The sequence below is a fragment of the Balaenoptera physalus genome (genome assembly GCF_965194825.1).
Source record: "Balaenoptera physalus genome assembly, chromosome: 3".
NCBI lineage: Eukaryota > Metazoa > Chordata > Mammalia > Artiodactyla > Balaenopteridae > Balaenoptera > Balaenoptera physalus.
Genome location: NC_138890.1, coordinates 5,632,094 through 5,650,363, shown reverse-complemented (window position 1 = coordinate 5,650,363; position 18,270 = coordinate 5,632,094). Strand labels below are relative to the sequence as shown.

The following is an 18,270-nucleotide window of genomic DNA, read 5'->3' as shown; positions in this document are numbered from 1 at the left end:
GGGGGAAGAGGAGGGAGGGGGGAAGAGGAGGGAGGGGGAAGAGGAGGGAGGGGGGAAGAGGAGGGAGGGGGTCCCTCTTCCCTCTGGTAAAGGGGGGGCACGCTTGGCCTTCCCAGCACCCAGGGGCACCAGCGACATTAGGGTGGGGGTCAGGGCAGCACCTGCCTACCTGTCGGGAGACTCAGTGAGTTAACACCTGGAAGGCAGCGTGTTTGTCAGGGGACCACGTGAACACCTGGATGTGTAACACGGCACGTCACAGGTGCCCCAGGAGGCTGGCGTCCCCAGGGCCTGGGCAGCGGGGCGGGGACGCAGCTGCAGGGCCTCAGGCACAGCTGGGTGGGCTGGTGAGGAGGCGCCGGCTGCAACTGTCGTGTGGCCACACCCCCTGCCCCGTGCCCTTCCCTGGGCTGGCAGCTCAGCTGCAGGTTGGGGTGAAGCAAGACAATTCCAGGGGACCGGGCCCCGGCGGATCTCCAGCTGTCATGCAGGACTCGGGGGGCGCACGCTCCGTCAGGGAGCAGGGAGGCTGAGGGGCCCCACCTTGTCGAGGAGGCTGACACCCCAGGACCACAGGGGCGGCCTAAGTGGGAGGGGACCGGCCAGGGCGGGAGGACCTAGCGGCATTCTCCGCACCCTGGCTTCGTCAGCGCTCCCCCGGGGGGCCGCCGTAGCCACCTTGGCACTGGCACTGCCTCCAACTTTGTCCAGATGGAGTCACTGTCTGGGGCTTCCTCACCGGGAACAGAGCAGGCTACCTGGCCTGGGCGCTCTGTGCAGTCCATCCAACCCCTGGTCTGAGCTGGTGCCCAGCGGGGGGTAAGGTGCTGTCACTCGCCTGGGAGGTGTCCCCGCCTCCCTACATTCCCCGCCCCAGCCTCGGGGCAGGGGGAGCAGTGCGCCCAGCAGGAGAGGTGACAGCGGCGGCAGGCACTGCCGTGGTGTCCTGGGCCCACATGGGAGGGACAGGGCACCACAGCCTGGTTGGCAGGCAGGCCCTAGGCCTGGTGTGCAGGCCTCCTAGTGCAGCAGAGGGCCCGAGGCTCCTCTCCTCCCCGCCCCCCGCCCCGAAAGCACACTGCAGCACCAACCTTTGCGCAGGTGATCCTAAAACAAAACTCCGAAGAACCGCCACTCCGGTCAGCTCATCTCAGACACATTTATTGCTAGAATCAGGTCTTAAGTTCTAGGGCGGTTCCGACATATATCACAGTGAGGAAATGCTGCCATCATTGTAAAAGTAACTGTCGGGTGGACTAAGGTCATGGTCACGATGAACGTGCACAGATCCCACAGAAATAGGAACATCTGCTCGACCCCTAACTTTACAAATAAGACTGAGCTCTACCCAGGAGTGACCTCGGGGTCCTGGTGAGATGTGCCCACGGTGCTGCCCCGCTGCTGGCACCACCAGGAAATCTCCTTGGCTGATATCCACGTGGCCTCGAGCTGCTGATAGCCCGAGGAATCCTCTGGGAGGGTCACAGCGGATCTGTGGGTGGGGCTCGCGGCCCAGCAATGTCCTCTTCACAACAGGACAGGAACTTAAAAGTCAACTTTTCTAAAGTGCTCTGATGCGTCTCAGTACAAAACACAAACACTGATTACAGACGTGGCACAGATGACCTGGACGTGTCCCGGGGCAGGGAGGCCGCTGCTCTTTGCTGCTCGCTGGTGCCGCAGGCCCTCGGGCAAGGGCGAGGTGGGGGAGGTCCCCAGAGGGGCAGGAAACAGCTTGGGAGAGGTCCGGAACCACTGTCAGTTCCTTGTCACTGCTGGCTGTGTCACCTCGCCCCGGGTGCCCGGGCTCCCGTTCCGCCAGGACTCAGTCTTCCTGCCAACGCTTCGGGAGGTACTGGGCTGTGGGTTCCACTGGGGAGCCTGGGGTGCAGGAAAAGGCTGGAATGCCCTGTCGTTCCCCTCCTCCCCCTGCCTGGTACCCAAGCCTGCACTTGGCCAGAGCTGGAACGTGGGTCTGACCCAGTTGCCACCCTGGGACTGTTCATGGACATGCGATGCCATCCCCGACACCTACAGCCTCGCCTCGAGGCTGGACCGGTGGCCCTCTCCCTCCTCCTGGGTGTTTGCTGACAATAAGCTGCGACAGCTCACTGGATGTGAGGTGCCCGCGAGGCGGCCGTCTGTGCGCTCACTGGCAACTGTCACCACCCAGGCCACATGGGTCCCTCCAGCGTTCCGCCCCACTGCCCTTTGTCCCAGCATCTGCCCACCGGCTCGGTACACCAGCCCTATAGGGACTACCCCCTGGCAGCCCTGGAACAACTGGCCCATCTCATGGGGATGGAGGACCCTCCACCCGGGGCTGGGACCCTCAGGTGTGTGCCAGCCCTGGCTGAAGCTCTGGACTTGGCTTCCTGGGCGCCTGGTATTTGAGAGGGCCACAGAACCACGCTGCCTTGGTGAGGCGCCTTGGGAAAGCACCGAGTTTGACAGGAGCAGGTTTTAAAAACCTCCACCAGATTAAAATGAGCTACGGTCAGTCCCTTCCAGGTCAGCCCCTTTAAGGACGAGTTTCTGCACCTGTAGTACCCACCAGGCAAGCCATCAGCCAACCTCTCTGGCTGCCCAGCCCTGTGGCCCTGTCCCAGGAGAGCTGTGTGCCACCCCTGGCTGGGCTCATGTCTTGGCCTGGAGGTTCACCATGAACCCACTCATGGAAGTCAATTCTGCCTGATTCTGTGGACAGAGCCAACACCACTGGGCCCCTTCTGGTGCCATCATGACTCGCTCCAGGGTCTCCTGGTGGCCATGGAGCCCAGCCTGGGCCAGCATCTCCTCAGGCCGGGGTCTGGCCTGTTATCATGCTCTAGGTGGAACCACCACAGTTGGTCACTACCTTGGAAACACAGCCTGGAGTTGGTCTCTCTACCCAAATGGGGCGCTACGATGACAGCTCCATGGGTTAGCTTTGGTTCAACCTTCCGTTAAAAACTTTCCTTTTTGTGTTAGAAAAAATAGGTTTAAAAGTTGCCCAGGCACCACTGCTAATCCTACAGAGAGCCTCAAGATGGCAGGCCAGCGCTGCCCCGGCCTGGTGGTGGTTGGCAGAGGCCTACTTGGGAATGGGAGAGGGCCGGGGGGCACGTCCCCAGAGAGCACGGACAGTGGCGGCACAGGGAGGGGTCTGCACCCCGAGCCACGCCCCCTAGAAGAAGATGACATCTTCCTTGCTGGCTTCTTCCTTGTCGAGTGGTGTGGAGGACAGGGCCACGGGTGGGGAGGATGCCCCCCAGGCCTTGAAGGTGAAGTACTCATTGGGGACATCAGCCGGGACCGGGGTCGAGGCTGGGAGGCAGGAGTCTGGAAGAGAGAGGGGGTGGTGGGTGTCACCAGCTGCCAGGCACCGTGGGTGCCAGGGGGTGGGGGTGGGGTGCGGGCCGGCTCACCTGGGGGGGGTGTGGAGCTGCGCAGGACAGGACTCAGCGAGCGGCGGCTCCGAGAGGCGTTCTCCTCTTTGCCCATGAACTTGTTGAGAAGCAGTGGCTGCTTCAGGTCAAATGAGGCTGGAAGCGGGAGGAAGGTACTGGCTGGGGCGCTCGGCCTCGCTCCAGGCACAGGAGCGCTCTGCGGACCCAGGCCAGGGCCTCATCCCACTTCTCGCCCACACTTTCCCCAGCGCCCGTTCCCAGGGAGAGACCCCACTCAGACATTAGGCCCCAAATTCAGTGACAAAATCCAGGGCAGACACCCCTGCCCGACCACAGAAGGCCCTGCAGTCATTTAACCTTTGGACGAGAGGCCCTGTGACCCTGCTGCCCAGTGGTCCTGGGACACAGGCCGTGCTCCACAGGAATGTCCCAGGGACGCTCCCCCTGGGCCTGCCCTACCGGGGACCACTGGCTGCAGGGTGCTCTGGTGCAAGGGCTCAGTGTGCCGTCGGTGGAGCAAGGCCACCAGTAGAGCTGGCAGCACCTGGGCCAGCGCAGGGCGGGGCTTGGTAGCAGAGCAGGAGCATCATCACTGCGCAACTTCCTGCCCGACTTCCCGCCCTGGGCGACTAACTGCGCAAAGGTTTCCAAGGCTCGTTTCTGAATTGCCAGCACGTTCCCTTGTCCCTGATCCCAGTTTGAGGGCCAAGGCGGGAACAGGAGCTGAGGTTTTATGTTTCCATTTTTTTGCTCTTTGAGATGAAAGACCTCCACATGCGGGGTGGGGGGAGGGGGCAGCCTCAGCTGCATCACCAGCTGTGCCTTGGGGTTTCCTCCCGATGCCCCCTCCAGAGGCGAGGGGCCAGGTGGGCCCTGGGCAAGGTAGGGAAGGGGCTGCCAGGAGGCCCCGACTCACCTGAGCTCTCCGAGCGGCGGGAGCCCCGGCTCTTGCCGCCCTTGTCCTTGCCGCCCTTGGTGGAGGCGGCCAGCTTGGTGGGGATCTGCTGCTGCACGGCCGCCTGCCTCTGGATCTGGTTAGTGGCGCTGAGCAGCTGGATGGGCACGTCGCTCTTGGCTGGCCGACCCTCAGCCAGGGCGCTGTCCCTGCGGGTCACCTCGGGGCGCTCTGCGTACTCAGGCCCGGCACCAGACAGCAGCAAGCTCAGCCGGGGCCCTGGCGCTTTAGCCAGGGCCGCGGGCCCTTCCAGCCCTTCCCCGTTGAAGCTGGGAGTGTGGCTGGGGGGCTGGGCCTGAAAGAGCGACAGAAGACACCAACGGTGGTTCCTGCGGGAAGCCCTTCCGTGTCCCGCCAAGGAGCCGCGCCCCGCAGATTTGCATGGCGCCGCGGGCCAGCCTCGCCCGCGCTCTGCCGGCTCCCGGGTGGGGCGGGGTTTTTGGAGATGGATGGACCTGGCCTGCCTGCCCGCCCAGCTCCCGGGCCAGGGGTGGCTTAACGGAAGCTTCTTAGCTGGGAGGGTCAGATCTGGGCAGAGGCTGACGCTGGCCCGACGGAGCTGCCATTTACCACCTGTCCCGAAAACACAGACATACACGCTCACGCACTCACAACTCACAGACGTGCCCGCGCCCGCACGGGCCCAGGACGCACCCCCAGCGCTCACCTCTGCAAGCACCTCGGGCGGCAGCGCCCCGGCCGCCCCGGGCACCGTGCTCTGCTTCTTCACTCTGCGCAGCAGCTCCAGCCGCTCGCGCTCCCGCTCCACGGCGCGCTGGGCTTCGCGCAGCCGCTCCAGGTCGTGCTGGTAGGCTTGGCGCTGGCGCTCCAGCTCCTCGCGCTCCTGGCTCAGCTGCTCCTGCACCCGCAGCGACTCGCTCTCGCGCTGCCGCAGCCGCGCCGCGGCCACGTCCAGCTCCTGGCGCTGGCGCCCCCGCTCGCATTCCCAGCGCTGCTGCTCTAGCCGCAGCTGGCCCTGCAGCTTCTGCACGCCCGCCAGCTCCTCCCGCTGCTTCTCGAAGTTGCGCTGCCGCTCCTGCTCCAGCAGCAGGTTCCCGCGCGTCGACTGCAGCCGGAACTGCTTCTCGCGCTCCTGGATGGCCGCCCTCTGCGTCTCCACGTAGCTGTCCTGCTGGGCGATGACCGCCTGGGGGAAGGGAGGGCCGGTGAGCGGCCGGCTTGAGGAAGAGCCCAGCCTCCCCCCAACCCGGAGAAGGGCACGTGCGGCCTGCCACGCTCCCCGCAAGCCGTGTACCTGGAGGCTGAGGAGCAGCTGGGACAGTGTCTGGATCCGCCGGACAAGCTGCTGAGAGAGGGAGAGGGACGTTGGCGCTCTGCAGGAAGCCCCGCCGGGCGTGCGTGCCGGCCCCGGGGGCACGCACAAGCCCGCGCTTACCTCCGACTCCAGGAGGGCAGGCAGCCGGGGGCTGGGCTCAGCACCTGGTGCCTCCGCCTGTGGAAACACGGCATCACAGCACAGAGAGCTTCTAAGGGCCAATTCAACTCGAGCGGGACCCGCAGTATCGCTAAGGCATCCCCTTAGCACGGGACAGGCCTCCCGCCTGCTCGTCTGACTTGTGCCAGCCTTGGTGTCTGGAAAATGAGGGCGCAGGGTGGGTGCAGGGTGGCCTCCGGGAGGCGCGAGGGCGGCGGGCGGCGGGCGGGCGGGCTGGGCCCGCCGTGTGGGAAGCTCTGAGCCTGGCCGCGGGGGTGGGGTGGGAGGGGGTGGTTGTCGGAAGAGCCCAGGCCTCAGACCTCAGAGGCTCAGAGGTGGCCAGAGGCAGCCGGCCTCCAACTCTGACCCCAGCACTTGGCAAGGGTGGGCCTTCTGAGTCAAAGAGGAGGGAACAGCCAGTGACCTTGGCATGGGGGGGGGGCGGGGGAGGACACCCGTGCAGACTGAAAGCTCGTGGTCCCCGCATGGTGGCTCTCACCTGTTGCTGAGGCCGCCGCCCTGAGCCCGCCCCTCCCCTGCCTCCCGCCCCGCCCTTGCCGGGGCCTGCAGGAGGAACCAGGAGGGTCACCTGGCCACACGTCAACCTGCACATTGACTATTAGTCACCGTCAACCGGGACGACGCTGCTATTTGCCCTGAGACGGAAAAACCAGACAAGCCAAGCACAGGCTGTTCACCCTCACTGACGACAACTGAAAGCACTGGGGCCGACTCTGTATGGAGCTCGGGAACATCCCAAGAAGGCAGCGTACCGCCTGCGGTGCTTCCTCGGAGGCCCCCGGGGTGTCGCCGAGCCTCGAGTCCGGGCTGCCCGCGGGGCCCTGCCAGTCTCGGAGGCTGGGGTTGCTGCTGCAGACGTTCTTCTGAAAACTGCCATCTGAAACCCCAAGCCAGGCGCGTGAGATGCCGCGGGTCCCGAGGGGTCTGCATGCCCTGTTCCCCACCCTGCCCCCATCCTGGGTAGGAATCGTGGCCGGGCTGCTGCCTTCTGACCTGGGCAGAAAGGGCGGCATCTGGGGCGTAGAGACCAGCAGCAGGAACTGGCCTGGGTGCTGCTGTCAGAACGTGACTCACAACCCCTGGAAAGTTCCAGAACCCTGACCCCGGAGAGTTTATAGAAGGTTGAGGGGAGTCAGCAGCAGAGATGCTGAACAGCAAACGTCTGGGCTTTGCCAAGGATGCTTTGTGAAGGGAACGTTTTAAGAAACTGCACATCCTCCTGTACCCGCCAACCTCCCGAGGTCCCAAGAAGCCCCAGCCCGGAGAGGAGGTGGCGCCACTCACTCTTGCCGGGGTTGCTGGCGCTGTCGTAGCCCCCGGAGACCTCCACCCTCCGCGCTGGGGCCGAGGAGCCGCCCCCGTCATCCACCTGGCCGTTGGCGCTGCCCAGCCGCCTGCAGATCAGGCTCTGGATGTCCTCGACTGCGGAAGGAGATGGAGGGGAACCGAGTCACCCTGCGGCCCTGCCGTGGGCATCAGAGCAGGGTGCAGGGACCCGGGCCACGGCCTCGCAGGGTGTCGGTCACCCCCTCTGACTCTGTGCACCCCCTACACAGGTACTGCACCCAGGATGTGCCAATCTGTATCTACACGAGGCCGGACCTCGGGGCGCTCCGGGCCCTGGGCCTGGGGCTGTGCTGGGCCTAGGAGGGAACTCAGTGTGGCCACTGCCTGTGTGCTGACGGTCATACAGAAGGTCAGGGGCCACGGGAGGTGCCTTGGGGGGGGCAGGGCTGGTCACACAAGGTGCTCGAGGACAGACGGGCTTTGGCCAGGTGAGGAGGTGGGGCGACTACTCCAGGCCGAGGCACAGGACATGAGAGGGTCTCGGGAGCCCAAGAACAGTGGTGACTGGAGACATGGGAGGCATGGCCGGAGGGAGCGAGGCCGGGCAGGCACAGGACATGAGAGGGTCTCGGGAGCCCAAGAACAGTGGTGACTGGAGGCGTGGGAGGCACGGCCGGAGGGAGCGAGGCCGGGCAGGAGCGCAGTCCCCGCGGGGCCCCTCTGGCCTTTCCACTCCGATGGAAAATTCTGTCTCGCCTGCCGCTGAAAGAACAGTGCTGGCCCTGCTGCCTGACTGCCCGGCAGGAGCACATGCCCTGGCCTAGCATGGGGCTCGGCAGCTGCGTGGAAGTTTCTAGGAGCTCCGCAAGGACCCTGTCAGCTCCCGGAAGCAGGCCTCCTACGGGCCAGCGCCCTCCCGTGGCTGTGCGGCCGGGAGCCCCTGAAACGACCCACCAAATGTGTATGTGTGTATTTTTCTGGGAACAGCATCAGTGACCCACTCATCAGAGAAGAGGAGCCGTCTCAGCCAATTTGAGACCCCCGGGTCCAGCCCCGGGAGTGTTTGTTGAGTGAAGAGGAGATGGTACTTTAAATCTGCAGCGAGGGGTCTGCACCCGACTGGGTCTAAGGACCTTCCAGCTCTAAGCAGAACAGAGGCAGACAGAATCGTGCCCGGACAGGGCGGCCTGTGGGCCCCACGGGGCTGTGTGCCCAGCCTGGGGTCTCCCGGGAGCCCACCAGGCAGCACAGGGAGGGCGGGCCGGCGCTCAGCGAGGGCTGGAGGCCACTTACTCTCACTCATGGCCGACTTGAGAATCAGCTCCCCCTGCAGGTTCTCGGGGGCGTCCCCTCCCCGGAAGAGGAGGCGAGCCGGGGCGAGGTCCTCGAGGCCGCTCATCTCAGCCATCGCCAGGTAGATGTGCTGCTTCTCGCTGAGGCTCTGGGCGATCTGCTGGTCTTTAATGTTAAGTCGCTCTGCAAAGTGGCGATGGGCGTGGCGGTCGGCCTCCTCTGGGGCGGTTCCCCCCAGGAGCCGGTGTAAGGATGCCTCACAGGGCCAGGCGGGCCCCTGGGAACCCTGCTGACCCACGCCCTGTCCGGAGCTGGACCTCTCCCTTCGTCCAACATTCCCGACAAGCAGGCAAGGGCGTGGCCCTGTCTCCAGCTTGTTTCCCTCAATTATAAAAATCAAACACGGTGGGGGCATGGGGGAGGACCATAACGGGCTGATTTTTATTAGTTTGGGACAAATTCAGAGCCTTATAAGACTTAGTTTTCTAATCTCCTTACAAGTCTCTGGGTTTTATACTTTTTTTTTTTTTTGGCCGCACCACAAGGCATGCGGGATCTTAGTTCCCTGACCAGGGGTTGAACCTGGGCCCCCTGCAATGTAAGCATGGAGTCTTAACCACTGGACCACCAGGGAAGTCCCTATACCTTTTTTTTTTGCTGCCATGACTACGACTTATTTTATTAGACTTTCTCACTGGTGATTGCTAGTATAAATATACACATCCCGTTCAGCTAAATTATTGAGCTCTCTTACATTTCAAATAGTTTTCCAGTTGATTCTACAAGATTTCCTAGGCAGATAATCATGTCACCTGCAAAAAATAATTCTGCCACCTCCCTACCAATCGTGATCTCTTACTTCCGCTTCTTCCTTTATTACCCTGGCTGGAACGTCCAGGAGGAAGATACTAATGGTGAGAGTGGGGAGGTGGGGGGCCCTGCCTCGCTCCTGACTTTGATGGGAGTGTCCCTGATGGTCCAGTGTGAAGGATGAGATTGGCTTTTGGTCCAAGATAATAAAGAAGATCTTGGTGAAGGAAACATCTATTTCGAATTCACTAAGACTCTTGTCAGGAATGGGTGATGAGGAGACGTTCCTGTATGATTCTCTGGTATCCATGGAGATGCATCTGTGCAGGGCATGTATTTTATTACCCTCCGGCAGAAGTAAGAGTTAGAACGGGACACACTGGAGAGGAGGTGCACCAGCCCCGAGGGAATGGCGGAGCCCTGACAACGTTGGAACAGCCCTGAGGCTGAGTGGATGGGCCCCTACTTTCTAGATGTTGGCCTTCTACCACTATTTGCCGTGTGGCTGACAGGATCTTGGTGCTCCAGCCTGGTGTCAGGCCTGAGCCTCCGAGGTGGGAGAGCCGAGTTCAGGACATTGGTCCACCAGAGACCTCCCGGCCCTACATAATATCAATTGGCGAGAGCTCTCCCAGAGATTTCCGTCTCAACGCTAAGACCCAGCTCCACCCAATGGCCAGCAAGCTCCAGTGCTGGATGCCCCATGCCAAACAACTAACAAGACAGGAACACAACCCCACCCATTAGCAGAGAGGCTGTTCAAAAATCATACTAAGTTGACAGACACCCCAACACACACCAACAGATGCGGCCCCGCCCACCAGAAAGACAAGATCCAGCCCCACCCACCAGAACACAGGTAGGCACCAGTCCCCTCCACCAGGAAGCCTACACAAGCCAGTGAACCAACCTCACCCACTGGGGGCAGACACCAAAAACAACGGGAACTACGAACCTGCAGCCTGTGAAGAGAAGACCCCAAACACAGTTAAGTTAAGCAAAAGGAGAAGACAGAGAAACACACAGCAGATGAAGGAGCAAGGTAAAAACCCACCAGCCCAAACAAATGAAGAGGAAATAGGCAGTCTATCTGAAAAAGAATTCAGAGTAATGATAGTAGAAATGATCCAAAATCTTGGAAACAGAATGGAGAAAATACAACAAAAGTTTAACAAGGACCTAGAAGGACTAAAGAGCAAACAAACAATGATGAACAACACAATAAATGAAATTAAAAATTCTCTAGAAGGATTCAGTAGCAGAATAACTGAGGCAGAAGAACGGATAAGTGACCTGGAAGATAAAATAGTGGAAATAACTACCACAGAGCAGAATAAACAGAAAAGAATGAAAAGAATTGAGGACAGTCTCAGAGACCTCTGGGACAACATTAAACACAACAACATTCGAATTATAGGGGTCCCAGAAGAAGAAGAGAAAAAAAGGGACTGAGAAAATATTTGAAGAGATTATAGTTCAAAACTTCCCTAACATGGGAAAGGAAATAGTCAATCAAGTCCAGGAAGCACAGAGAGTCCCATACAGGATAAATCCAAGGAGAAACATGCCAAGACACATATTAATCAAACTATCAAAAATTAAATACAAAGAAAAAATATTAAAAGCAGCAAGGGAAAAGCAACAAATAACATACAAGGGAATCCCCATAAGGTTAACAGCTGATCTTTCAGCAGAAACTCTGCAAGCCAGAAGGGAGTGGCAGGACATATTTAAAGTGATGAAAGGGAAAAACCTACAACCAAGATTACTCTACCCAACAAGGATCTCATTCAGATTCGAGGGAGAAATTAAAACCTTTACAGACAAGCAAAAGTTAAGAGAATTCAGCACCACCAAACCAGCTTTACAACAAATGCTAAAGGAACTTCTCTAGGCAGGAAACATAAGAGAAGAAAAGGACCTACAAAAACAAACCCAAAACAATTAAGAAAATGGTCATAGGAACATACATATTGATAATTACCTTAAATGTAAATGGATTAAATGTGCCAACCAAAAGACACAGACTGGCTGAATGGATACAAGACCTGTATATATGCTGTCTACAAGAGACCCACTTCAGACCTAGGGACGCATACAGACTGAAAGTGAGGGGATGGAAAAAGATATTCCATGCAAATGGAAATCAAAAGAAAGTTGGAGTAGCAATTCTCATGTCAGACAAAACAGACTTTAAAATAAGGACTATTACAAGAGACAAAGAAGGACACTACATAATGATCAAGGGATCAATCCAAGAAGAAAATATAACAGTTGTAAATATTTATGCACCCAACATAGGAGCACCTCAATACATAAGGCAAATACTGACAGCCATAAAAAGGGAAATTGACAGTAACACAATAATAGAAGGGGACTTTAACACTCCGCTTTCACCAATGGACAGATCATCCAAAATGAAAATAAATAAGGAAACACAAGATGTTTTAATAATGACACATTAGACAAGATGGACTTAATTGATATTTATAGGACATTCCATCCAAAAACAACAGAATATACTTTCTTCTCAAGTGCCATGGAACATTCTCCACGACAGATCATATCTTGCATCACAAATCAAGCCTTGGTATATTTAAGAAAATTGAAATTGTATCAGGTATCTTTTCCAACCACAACACTATGAGACTAGATATCAATTACAGGAAAAAAACTCTAAAAAAATACAAACACATGGAGGCTAAACAATACACTACTAACTAACCATGAGATCACTGAGGAAATCAAAAAATACCTAGAAACAAATGACAATGAAAACACGACGACCCAAAACCTATGGGATGCAGCAAAAGCAGTTCTAAGAGGGAAGTTTATAGCAATACAATCCACCTCGAGAAACAAGAAAAATCTCAAATAAATAACCTAACCTTACACCTAAAGCAATTACAGAAAGAAGAACAAAAAAACCCCCAAAGTTAGCAGAAGGAAAGAAATCATAAAGATCAGACAGGAAATAAATGAAAAAGAAATTAAGGAAACAATAGCAAAAATCAATAAAACTGAAACCTGGTTCATTGAGAAGATAAACAAAATTGACAAACCATTAGCCAGATTCATCAAGAAAAAAAAGAAGACTCAAATCAATAGAATTAGAAATGAAAAAGGAGAAGTAACAACTGACACTGCAGAAATACAAAGGATCATGAGAGATTACTACAAGCAACTATATGCAAATAAAATGCACAACCTGGAAGAAATGGACAAATTCTTAGAAAAGCACAACCTTCCAGACTGAACCAGGAAGAAATAGAAAATATAAACAGACTAATCACAAGCACTGAAATTGAAACTGTGATTAAAAATCTTCCAACAAACAAAAGCCCAGGACCAGATGGCTTCACAGGCAGGTTCTATCAAACATTTAGAGAAGAGCTAACGCCTGTCCTTCTCAAACTCTTCCAAAATATAGCAGAGGGAGGAACACTCCCAAACTCATTCTACGAGGCCACCATCACCCTGATACCAAAACCAGACAAAGATGTCACAAAAAAAGAAAACTACAGGCCAGTATCACTGATGAACATAGATGCAAAAATCCTCAACAAAGTACTAGCAAACAGAATCCAACAGCACATTAAATCATGATCAAGTGGGATAACTCCCAGGAATGCAAGGATTCTTCAATATATGCAAATCAATCATTGTGATACACCATATTAACAAACTGAAGGATAAAAATCATATGATCATCTCAATAGATGCAGAAAAAGCTTTTGACAAAATTCAGTACCCATTTATGACAAAAACTCTCCATAAAGCAGGCACAGAGGGAACCTACCTCAACATAATAAAGGCCATATATGACAAACCCACAGCCAACATCGTCCTCAGTGGTGAAAAACTGAAACCATTTCCTCTAAGATCAGGAACAAGACAAGGTTGCCCGCTTTCATGACTATTATTCAATGTAGTTTTGGAAGTTTTAGCCACAGCAATCAAAGAAAAAGAAATAAAAAGAATCCAAATTGGAAAAGAAGAAGTAAAACTATCACTGTTTGCTGCTGACATGATACTATACATAGAGAATCCTAAAGATGCTACCAGAAAACTACTAGAGCTAATCAATGAATTTGGTAAAGTAGCTGGATACAAAATTAATGCACAGAAATCTCTTGCATTCCTATACACTAATGACAAAAAATCCAGAAGAGAAATTAAGGAAACACTTCCATTTACCACTGCAGCAAACAGAATAAAATACCTAGGAATAAACTACCTAAGGAGACAAAAGACCTGTATGCAGAAAACTATACAACACTGATGAAAGAAATTAAAGACGATACAAACAGATGGAGAGACACACCATGTTCTTGGACTGGAAGAATCAACATTATGAAAATGACTCTACTACCCAAAGCAATCTACAGGTTCAGTGCAATCCCTATCAAAGTACCAATGCCATTTTTCACAGAACTATAACAAAAAATTTCACAATTTGTATGGAAACACAAACGACCCCGAATAGCCAAAGCAATCTTGAGAAAGAAAAACGGAGCTAGAGGAATCAGGCTCCCTGACTTCAGACTATACTACAAAGCTGCAGTAATCAATACAGTATGGTACTGGCACAGAAACAGAACTATAGATCAATGGAACAGGATAGCAAGTCCAGAGATAAACCCACACACAAATGGTCACCTTATTTTTGATAAAGGAGACAAGAATATACAGTGGAGAAAAGACAGCCTCTTCAATAAGTGGTGCTGGGACAACTGGACAGCTACATGTAAAAGAATGAAATTAGAACACTTCCTAACACCATACACAAAAATAAACACAAAATGGATTACAGACCTAAATGTAAGGCCAGACACTATAAAACTCTTAGAGGAAAACATAAGCAGAACACTCTATGACATAAATCACAGCAAGATCCTTTTTGACCCACCTCCTAGAGTAATGGAAACAAAACCAAAAATAAACAAATGGGACCTAATGAAACTTAAAAGCTTTTGCACAGCAAAGGAAACCATAAACAAGACGAAAAGACAACCCTCAGAATGGGAGAAAATATTTGCAAACAAAGCAACTGACAAAGGATTAATCTCCAAAATATACAAGCAGGTTGTGCAGCTCAATATCAAAAAAACCCAAACAACCCAATCCAAAAATGGGCAGAAGACCTAAATAGACATTTCTCCAAAGAAGATATACAGATTGCCAACAAACACATGAAAGGATGCTCAATATCACTAATCATTAGAGAAATGCAAATCGAAACTACAATGAGGTATCACCTCACACCAGTCAGAATGGCCATCATCAAAAAATCTACAAACAATAAATCCTGGAGAGGGTGTGGAGAAAAGGGAACCCTCTTGCACTGTTGGTGGGAATGTAAACTGATACAGCTACTATGGAGAATAGTATGGAGGTTCTTTAAAAAACTAAAAATAGAACTACCATACGACCCAGCAATCCCACTACTGGGCATATACCCTGAGAAAACCATAATTCAAAAAGAGTCATGTACCACCATGTTCATTGCAGCTCTATTTACAATAGCCATGACATGGAAGCAACCTAAGTGTCCATCGACAGATGAATGGATAAAGATTGGCACATATATACAATGGAATATTATTCAGCCATAAAAAGAAACGAAATTGAGCTATTTGTAGTGAGGTGGACGGACCTAGAGTCTGTTGTACAGAGTGAAGTAAGTCAGAAAGAGAAAAACAAATTCCGTATGCTAACACATACATACGGAATCTTAAAAAAAAAAAAAAGGTTCTGATGAACCTAGGAGCAGGACAGGAATAAAGACGCAGACGCACAGAATGGACTTGAGGACACAGGGAGGGGGAAGGGTAAGCTGGGATGAAGTGAGAGAGTGGCATGGACATATATACACTACCAAATGTAAAATGGATAGCTGGTGGGAAGCAGCCGCATAGCACAGGGAGATCAGCTCGGTGCTTTGTGACCACCTAGAGGGGTGGGATAGGGATGGTGGGAGGGAGATGCGAGAGGGAGGGGATATGGGGATATATGTATACATAGAGCTGATTCACCTTGTTGTACAGCAGAAACACAACATTGTAAAGCAATTATACTCCAATAAAGATGTTAAAAAAAAAAATTTAGAACGGGATGAAATGAATACTATGTTAACATTATACTTTCAGGGGTCAGTGGGATTTCTCTCCCTGATTTCTTTTGGACATTTTTATTCCTTAATACCCTCAAACTTGCACCTCTCCCCGCAAAAAGAGATAAAATACATACTGCCTAATTTTATGTGCTTACTGCTCAAATGTTACCTATGTTAAACATAAATATCACACTGGTGAGAGAGAGGAGGGGAGTTGACTGAGACCACAAAGTACTGAGATGGATTCTTGGCAGTGACCTCGCTGAAATCTCACAGGAATCTGTTAAAACCGGGGAGCAGAATAAGCACGATGTGGTCCATCCACACAATGGAATATTATTCAGCCTTAAAAAGGAAGGAGATTCTGCCACAGGGATGAACCTTGAAAACATCACGCTTGGTGAAATAAGCCAGTCACAAAACGACAAATATCCCCATTTATACGAGGTGTCTGGAATAAGTAAATTCATAGACAGATAGACAGTAGGACAGAAGTTCCCAGCTGCTGGAGATGGGGAAAGAACGGGAGTGACTGCTAATGGGGATGGGGCTTCTTTCTGGGGTGATGAAAACAGCCTAAAATTGACTGTGATGGTTGCACATCCTTTCGGTATATACTAAAAGCCACTGCATGGCACACTTTAAATGGGTGACTGGTAAGGTATGTGAATTATTGAGCCCTTCTTGAGCGAGGACCGAGGGAGGAACCCTAGCGCCCCACCCCCCTTTCCCACACACCCTCTGGAAGATCGCTACCCCAGGGCAAACGGCCCACAGAACCGCAGGACATGGGACAGCCCACAGCCGAACTCCTGGGCACTTGGGTGGCGGTTCGGTCCACGGCCAGTTCCGATGGGATAGAACAGAAAGGCTACTGCTGGGCCCAGGAGGGCTCTTGGGGCCAAGTCACCAGACGAGGGCCACGTCGTGGGTGCGGAGGTGACACTGACCCCACCCCGCCCTTACCTTGGAAGTCCCTCAGCCTCAAGGCGCGGGCCTCAAGCACCTTCCTCTCCTCCTCGGCCTCGCTGTAGGGGCCCTCCTCCTCGTCCGGGCAGCTGCAGGGAGAGGGGATGGATGGGCGAGCACGCTCCACGCGCTGGCCGCCTCTGAAACAGCACTGAGGTCTGCCTGCAGGTCCGGCTGCAAAGAGCATCTCTGACGTGCTGAGAGATTTAGTTTGTTAACGGTCAACCGTGCAGGACAGAAACACAGCCGTCGGCAAGCCTCCAGTCGCAAGGTGTCGGGACGTAACCGGCCACAGGTTTTAAATGTCTGGCACAACTTGCAGGGGGTGGGGGGGGAGGAGGAGACAGAGCAGTTCATTCCCTGCGGACCTCCCAGCTACAGGAGGCTGCAAGGCCAGCAGGGCCGAAGTTGAGTACTGAGGGGGCTCGAAGCAGACTACGGTTTTGAGAAGCTTCTGGGCATAAAGAGAGGCAGCAGCAGGCTGGGCAGGGAGGCTGGGCCACCGTCTGTCGGTGGACCAGGAGGCAGGCGTCACTCAAAGCCACGGGGCTGGGGTCCTGAGGGCTCCCCTGGCCCGAGGAGGAAGGACAGCCCCCCGTGTCAGGTGGACAGCCCACCAATACAGAAGGTTAGAGCTGCGGGCCCCGCATCCTCCAGCCACAGACATCTGGGCCTTTTCAGCCGCTGTCGGAAGGGGCTGAATGGCGTCCTCTGTCTGCCCTTAGGTGAGGGGACGGACAGAGCACCAAGGTGGAATGACAGGGAGGGGAAAAGCGAAGGGGTCTCCCGCCTGCGACCCCCGGCACCGTCGCAGGCACCCCAAGGTCTCTGCTGATTTGCCAGCCACCAAAGCCAGGGGCACAGCCGCTGGTGGAGGGAAGGCCCACCCGCGCCCCGCTCACCTCTCCACGGCCCTGCGGATGTGGGCCATCCAGGTGTTCCTGTCCTCCTTGGAGCTGGTGTAGATCTCGTACATCTCGGGCCCGTGCAGGGAGGCGCTGATCAGAAACATGGCTTTCTCCTCGTTGGCCACCTCCCTCACGATGAGCTTTTGCAGCGAGATGATGGGGCGCTTGGAGTCCTGCATGGGTGGGACGGGGCGGGGAGGGTCACCCTGTACCTGCTGCAGCCCCACAGCCGTGGAGCCGTGAGCCGGCGGGGAAGGGGACTGGGGGGGAGCGGGGGAGGCGTGCACCCTGCTTATCCTCCAACAATTCGAAGCAGAAAGATTTTGCCACCTGGGGGAAACGGACACTATCGCGATGATATCCTCACATCCTTCTCACGTGCCTGTTCAACGTGCTTAAAAAATGTTCTATAATTGCTAACGCACGTACACTGTATAAAACTCAGAAGATACAAGAGCAGGCAGTCTGTGATGACAAATAAATCTTCCTCCCAACCCTGTGCTCCAAACACCCAGAGCCAACCAGTATTCCCAGTCTGTGGTGTGTCCGACAAGAGATAATGCTCTGACTGACCAGTAAAATGTGCGATTTTAACTGGCTGTTATGGGCTACACTGCCTTTCCCCCCATTCCCCACTAAATCCAGATGCCGAGGTCCTAACCTCAGAATGTGACGGTATTTGGAGACAGGGTCTTTAAAGAGGTGATTAAGTTAAAGCGAGATCATGAGGGTGGGCCCTGACCCAACAGGACTGGTGTCTTTCTGAGGAGAGGCAATCAGGACACAGACACACACACACACACACACACACACGCACACAGAGGGCGAGCAGGGGAGACCGTGGGGAGCAGACAGCACAGCAGATCATAGATGTCGCGTCACCCTCGTGAGCGGACACACAGCACACACAAGGTGGGCTGGCGTCAGGGCGAGACCACCGTTTGGCAAGACAGCGTGACCTATTTCTGGAAACTTCCTGAGAAGCTAGTTTAAGTCTCTGGGAAAGGGGCGAGACTCTGGAGTTGAGTGACAAAGGCCACTTTCCTCTCCAGGTGAACCCAGAGGCAAACGGGTTCGTTGAGCCCCTT

General features: G+C 54.4%; 1 protein-coding gene across 4 annotated transcripts in view; it reads right to left on the bottom strand.

The window, feature by feature from the left end:
* Positions 1-1,145: 1,145 nt before the first annotated feature.
* Positions 1,146-18,270, bottom strand: part of LOC309657647 (rho guanine nucleotide exchange factor 18-like) — a 60,704-nt gene continuing 43,579 nt past the window's right edge. For 2 of the 4 annotated variants that reach the window (XM_082455419.1, XM_082455416.1), the window contains 11 exons: positions 17,177-17,355; positions 16,272-16,363; positions 8,381-8,563; positions 7,085-7,222; positions 6,553-6,677; positions 5,741-5,797; positions 5,600-5,650; positions 5,012-5,491; positions 4,306-4,639; positions 3,408-3,524; positions 1,146-3,321 (listed from right to left, as the gene is read on the bottom strand). In XM_082455419.1, the coding sequence (XP_082311545.1) occupies positions 3,167-3,321; positions 3,408-3,524; positions 4,306-4,639; positions 5,012-5,491; positions 5,600-5,650; positions 5,741-5,797; positions 6,553-6,677; positions 7,085-7,222; positions 8,381-8,563; positions 16,272-16,363; positions 17,177-17,355 (1,911 nt within the window). In that variant the 3' untranslated portion in view covers positions 1,146-3,166. The remainder of the gene's footprint in view (positions 3,322-3,407; positions 3,525-4,305; positions 4,640-5,011; positions 5,492-5,599; positions 5,651-5,740; positions 5,798-6,552; positions 6,678-7,084; positions 7,223-8,380; positions 8,564-16,271; positions 16,364-17,176; positions 17,356-18,270) is intronic. The other 2 variants (XM_082455417.1, XM_082455418.1) reach the window with 2 other exon arrangements.